Source organism: Myxocyprinus asiaticus, chromosome 18, assembly GCF_019703515.2.
Source record: "Myxocyprinus asiaticus isolate MX2 ecotype Aquarium Trade chromosome 18, UBuf_Myxa_2, whole genome shotgun sequence".
Lineage (NCBI taxonomy): Eukaryota > Metazoa > Chordata > Actinopteri > Cypriniformes > Catostomidae > Myxocyprinus > Myxocyprinus asiaticus.
In genome coordinates, this window is record NC_059361.1 from 3,563,141 (window position 1) to 3,570,000 (window position 6,860).

The window sequence follows — 6,860 nt, forward strand, 5'->3', positions numbered from 1 at the left end:
ATCTACCATTATTTTAACCGTCCGCAAGACTTAAAATAAATGCCGATCGATCAGGGACATCTGTACTAGAGCGGGGCACAAGACAGGGGTGCCCTCTGTCTCCTCTTCTCTTTGCGTCATTTATTGAACCCCTAGGCCAATGGATTAGGCAGAACTAAAAAATAAAAGGATTTAATATAAAGGCAGATGAACGTAAAATAGCATTATTTACAGATGGCATGTTAATGTATCTAACGGACCCAACACAGATATTTGGTGAACTTATAGAAACATTAAATGTCTTTGGATCCTTTTCAGGCTTCAAATTGAATATTCCAAAAACAGGGATAAGGGATAAATTAATTTCCAGATTCATATGGCAGGGTAAGAAACCACTGCAGCTGAGTAAAGAAAAAGGTGGAGTGGCACTACCATGTTTACAGAAATATTATTATGCAGCACAGTTAAGGCCTATTATCTGTTGGTGCTATCCTGATTATCAAGCAAGATGGAAGGACGTTGAGATTAGGTGGTTTGGGGAGATTCCTACACAAACAGTTACTGCTGATAAAAGACTAATTACAAATAAAAAAAGGAAATCAATGGATAGAGGTATCATTGAAAATTTGGCATGAGATTATCAAGGAATATAAAACAAAGGATTTAGTGAAAGTACTAAAATGCTGTACATTTGAGACAGATTTTAAACCAAACACACCAGATAATCGCTTTAAAACATGGGCAGAGAAGTGGCTTACAGCCTACTGTACTATTATGGATAAAGGGGAATTGCTTGACTTTCAAACTCTTATAGATATAGTCTTGAATCAAAGGATTTCTATAGGTATCTCCAACTGAGACAGCATTTTTATCACAAAACAATGCCATCATTAAAATATTTGCATCAGCTTATAATTCCCAATTGACAGAGAAGATCATCTCTAGATTGTTTAAAGGAATGACAGGTTTAGATGCAGACTCAACCTCATATATTAAGGAGAGATGGGTAAAAGAGAGCAGTGCTATAATAACAATTTAGGAATGGGGAAATACCTGCAAGTTGCAATGGTCAACGTCTTACTCTTCATATTGGAGGGAATTTTACAGGAGAAATGTTATTCACTTCTTTTTTTTTTTTACCCCAAAACAGAAAAGTAAATTCTTAGGTAATACATTATGTTGGAAACGGCGTGGGTCCCAAAATGCCAATCATTATCACATATCTTGGGACTGTCCAAACATCACAAGATACTGGCAAGACATACACAAGTCATTAGAAAAGATCCCGGATATATCGCTTGGCTTCAAATTTGAAGTCCTTTATCTAGGTATGGTTCATATGGAAAAGTCAGAATAAATATATGGATAAAATCCTTCTTGCATCAATCAATAAGGCTATAACTAGATGTTGGTATAAACCTAATTCTCCACAAATACAGGACTGGATCGAAGTCTTAAAGAATGTCTTCACTATGGAAAAAAAATTACATTCAGTTTGAACCTTCAGAGAGATATATTCATTAAATATTTAATCAAATGGATTGAGTATGTAACCCCTATTGAACCAAATGTATTTTTGTTGTAGACTGAATACAGTATGAGTATTTCTGATTGATGTGACATCCTCCCTCACTTCTGTAAATAGTTTTGTGTCGAGATAGCAAATAGTTTAAAGTCCAGTACGTTGCTTAAACTAACTGGATACAGTCATTTGAGAAACTTGCTACTCATGTCTTTATGAAAATGAGTGTACTTTCTGATTGTAATTGTTAGCAATGAAGACTTAAAATAAGTTGGAAAAGCTGTAACTGTAGCAAACGTTGTAACCAGATGTTGTCGATTGTATGATTTCCACAATAAAAACTTAAATTACAAAGAAGAAAACAGAGGGAATAGTAAAAAAAAAAAAAAAGTGTCCAGATTGGTTACGGTAATGAGAATGTGCTTAGGTGGCACGATATAAAAACTTCTAATGGTCCTAATGCAGGCTTCATTTTCTTTATGCAAAATGCAATTTTATTAGAATTCCTCCAGTAGGAGGAAAGCTATTGTTTTTGGTAGTATTCTTCTTCTTCTTCTTATTATTATTATTCCTGTAGCTCTAAATTGCCCAATAACTCAAGATCTCGTTGGTAAAAAGTTTTGAAATTTGGCACATTGATACTACAGGCCATGAGTAACTACCACACCAAAAATGGCCCACGTGAGCCTATAGGTGGCGCTACAGGCCACGCCCCAATTTGTCCATTTTCAAAGTGATGCCATTTCCACCCCATAAGTCCAACATTTCTGCAACCTGGTATATTTGCCTCATTTCTCATGAGGAACAAAAAAGCCTCTAGAACCCATAAAGTCCGCCATGATGGATTTTCCTGTACAATACAAATTTGTCCAAAACGACAGAAATCTACTCCTCCTGAACCATAGCTCCAATTGACTTGAAACTCGGTATGTATGTGTAGGATACATGTCTTTCAATTTGATATTTAGCAAAAATGAATACAATACAAAATGGCTGAAAGGTGCGCATTTATGTAAATGTCCACATTGTCTCAATATCCATATGTCCAAAACATCTAATGCCATTTTGACTAATGTTTTTTCCAACCTAACAGGCTTCAAGATGACATCATTCTGAAGTACTGTGCAAAATTTCACCTTGATGTCAAAAGATGACAGAATTACAGTTTACTATTATTTATCGCTAACGCTAAAATAATGCTTTACAAATCCGCTAGTCATAAAACCGATACTTTGATTCAATCACCAGTTTATATGAAGATTCTAGCAATGTTTAACAACAAATTAATGAAATGTTGTGTACATGTGAAGTACATGTCTCTACCATGTCAATTTTTACATAATTTGCAGTTTTGAGGAGGAATCTGCATTGCTGCAAGCAGCTTTAATTTTGTTTTGTTTTTTTTGTTATTTTTATTTATTATTTAAATTAAGAGCAGGACAGGTTTCGTGAGAATCACCCCAATGCTAGGCAGAGGCACATTCATATTAAGCTTGGTTTAAAACAAATGGTTTGTCTGAGATACACGGTCACTAACACCGTTTTTAGAAAAGTATAATGTGGGTTTATTCATTCTCTCATTCTGTGCAGTGAGTGAGGTGTTTGGAGAGTAGTGAGTGGCAGGATTAAATGACTAGAACTGTACTTATTTACTCTTTTGTTTTGAGATGAAAATCAAGATTGGATACTTAGTTAATAATCAAGTTATTGTGATACTGGCAGTGTCTGCATCCATTACAGTGCAGTGGCAGCACTGGGGTTTAGGGGAGCAATTAGGATTACAGCAGGGCTCTAGTGCGGGGTCTATCCCTTTTGCAATCTCACTCTCTCCAAACACCACAGAAGCCTCAAACTGCTCCTTGATGGCCTGGATTTGCTGGCGCACACTGTCCCACTCTGGACCACTAAGGTTGTAGTTTTCCGAGGGGTCTGACTCCAAATCAAAGAGTAAAGGAGGATCGTAATGCTTCAGGATGGATAATACTGAGCAGTCCTTATCTGGAGTGGTTTCACTGTGAGCTGCGCCTGAATGATGGAAAACAAATTGGAGATATTTGAATAAAACAGGAAAGATGTGAAGTTTCAATGGAGAGTCTGAAGGATGATGATATGAAGTACCTTGTGTATAGTAATGGGCTTTGTAATTTTTCCATCTTACTGCAAACACACCGTACTTCTCACTCGGAAAAGTGGGGTAGAAGAACATGGTCTTTCGTTTGCTCTGAAACACCAGTGAGAAAACGTTTCAAAATGATGATCTGATCCATTTTCAGGGGCGTACACACAAGATGCGTTCTTGCATTCAAAACAGCTTGAAAAATCCCAATGGAATGTAACAGATCACCGAATGCACACATCTCTTGGTTTTTAACCCCCAGACTTATTGGCAGAATATTTCTTCCCAAGCTCTTTTTATTAAAAATAAATTGTTTTTATTTAAGTTAACGGAAATGTTTTTGTTTTCGTTAAGGATAATAACGCAGACTGATGGCAAAAACAATCTACGAACAACCGCAGAGCTCAAGGTGGGTCCGTCTTTAAAGGTTTAGAAGTTAATAGTGCTCTATTAACAATTAGAGGTAGACCGATATATCGGTTTTCCCGATTATTCGGTGCCAATGATTGCTATATATTCCTCTGTGGCAGGAGGATTCTACAGTATAACAGCGGCCTCTAGAGGTGAATGAAAACAATCACTGCCTGTCAATGTTTGTCCATATTTTTATCCTCACTTCTATGCAAATTTGGTTATTTTGATTAGTTAATCAAGTCTAAATTAAAGCGAGGGCATGAAAAGAAAAATATGTCTATTTGGAAACGTACCCCGTCAGCACATACATTGTCTCCAATGTCATATCTTATGAATAATAATAAAAACCCTAACTTGGTGAAATATATAGGCTATAAAAAGCTTAATTTGGTAAACCGTTAAATATAGAGTACTGTAACATATGTCGTTTCAAAATAAAAGTCTTGAAATAAGAAAGTGTATTTCGGGCCTGTTTAAAGTCCTGCCCGTATGCTGCAAATCTTCATTTTTTTTGCTGGTTATTATTGGGTTTTTGGTTGCACAATAAACTGCATCTGGGATTTTATTCATTTTGGACTCTTGGTCATAGTAAGTAAAGGCTTTAAAAAAAAAAAAAAATTCTATAAATCAATTTTAAAATCTATCGGCCGAAATTATCTGTATATCTGCAAAATCCACTATCGGTCAACCTTTATTAACAATTTTAAAAAAATAATGCAAACTGTATGCACGAACATGCCCTGTGTGCACATCCATTTAAAAGTATATGTTTGAGATCTCTAACTATTTTTGAACATTGTTTCACCTACCGGTCCGAGATTGAACAGGACATTTGTCATGTCCACCCCGTCCAGTTCCACCTCAGGTAATGAAGCCCCAGCCAATTTAGCAAAGGTGGGTAGAATATCCAAAGAGCTGGACAGAGCACGGGTGACACCTTTGAAATGTGGAAAAACATATCCAAATAGTTTTTGATTAAAAAGAATTCTTGCAACTGGATGCACAAACCAAGCTGTTTATCTCTCAGCACCTGGTTGGATGAATCCAGGCCAGTATGCAATGGCTGGCTCTCTCATTCCTCCATCATAAGTCGTGCCTTTGCCACATTTCAGCAGTCCTGCGTTTCCCCCACGAGACTTTCGCATTAGCTCTGGCCTGAGAGCACAAACACACTCATGGAAAATGGGAAACACAATGACAAGAATGACAAAGAAGAAACACTCATTTAACACCTACCCGTTGTCACCAGTGAAGAAGATGAGTGTATTGTTGATCACACCCGCCTCCTCAAGAGTTTGCAGAATCTTCCCCACAGAGCCGTCAAACTCCATGAGAGCATCACCGAATGGCCCTCGAGGTGACATGCCTGCATACTCTGCTCCTGCATACTGAGGGTAGTGTGTGTGCTATAGAGAGCGAAAGAGATGACATATTGTTGACATAATACTGCTGCATTATGTATATGCTTGGGGTATGTTCGTAATGGCATTCTACCTACTATTTAAAAAAAAGCAAGTACTGTAGTATGCAATATCTATACTGTGCATAGCGTGTGAATTTTCTCTATTTTAGAAAACTTGGATGACTTACTACATTTGCCAAAAAGTGCAGATGCAACCAGAGTGCACACTGTATACTACAATGCAACATGCTCGTTTTGACCTTTCATTTCAGCAGCGATATCAACCACAATAAGATTATTTAAAGCATCAAAGCTTAATTCGATTTAAACAAAATAACCAAATGACTTATTAAACGCAAGACAACATAGTATACTAAATTGTTTATTGTTGCATACTGCATATTCTGTGCAGCAGTGATTTTTATTTTAGTTTTGATGAAAATGTCCTATAAATTTAGTCAAAATTTCATCATTGCTCTCTCTCTCTCTCTCTCTCAAACTGTCGTCTCCGGTCGCCTTTATCCCTCGCTCGCCTCATCAGGGTGATTGGGGTCCGGGCGTGCGTCATTCCGGCCCGGCCCCGCCCTCCTTCATGCTACAATCATATTCATTCGTTTTAGTCAAATTTACTAAAATGCCATTTGATTTTAGTTGACAAAAATAACATTTTAGTTATATTTAGTAATTATTTTAGTAAATAATTAAATATTAGTAATATTTCAAATATTTTGAAAACATTTATAAACTACTAATTAAACATGAAAGATTTTTCAAAATATTGGAATATTTAGTTAAAGTTTGATACACATTTTTGTCCTTTAGCACATTACCGTCAAATAAAATGTTATTTTTGTCTACTTAAATCGTATGCCATTTTAGTTAAATTGACTAAAATTAATGAATATTGCATTATAAAATATTGACTAAATTTAAAGGACATTTTCATCCAAAGACAAAAATATAAACGGAAAAATATCACTGCTGTATAGAGTACGCAGTATGCGACAATAAACATTTTAATCTAGTGTACTATGTTGTCTTGTGTTTAATAAGTAATTTGGTTATTTTGTATAAATTGAATTGAGTTTTGTGTTCAAATCTTTAATGTTTAAATAATTATATGTCATATGAAACAACATGAGCATCAGTAATAATAGCATATCATAAATATACTGAAGTATTAACTACTTTTTAGAAGTTACGCTGTTGTGAATTCCCAACATACTATGACTGGGATATTTCCATAAATTTCTTTCTAGATTTATTTATTTATTTTTTTTAAATAAATAAATGCAAAGTTAGTGCATTGTTAATATCTTGCAATATTATATTTTTTCTTGGTATTTTCATCACCAGTACGTTTTCATTAACACTGTTTGATTATCATTGTGATGTGTCATTTTTATCTCATCATCCTTATCATTGAA

The 6,860-nt window shown here is 35.5% G+C and overlaps 1 protein-coding gene across 1 annotated transcript in view; it reads right to left on the reverse strand.

Moving 5' to 3' along the window:
• Nucleotides 1–155: 155 nt before the first annotated feature.
• The window catches only part of arsa (arylsulfatase A), a 13,192-nt gene continuing 6,487 nt past the window's right edge, over nucleotides 156–6,860 (reverse strand). Inside the window, exons 4-8 of the mRNA XM_051724681.1 lie at nucleotides 5,268–5,437; nucleotides 5,062–5,186; nucleotides 4,841–4,968; nucleotides 3,620–3,722; nucleotides 156–3,526 (exon numbers count right to left, since the gene is read on the reverse strand). Of these exons, the coding sequence (XP_051580641.1) occupies nucleotides 3,201–3,526; nucleotides 3,620–3,722; nucleotides 4,841–4,968; nucleotides 5,062–5,186; nucleotides 5,268–5,437 (852 nt within the window). The 3' untranslated portion in view covers nucleotides 156–3,200. The remainder of the gene's footprint in view (nucleotides 3,527–3,619; nucleotides 3,723–4,840; nucleotides 4,969–5,061; nucleotides 5,187–5,267; nucleotides 5,438–6,860) is intronic.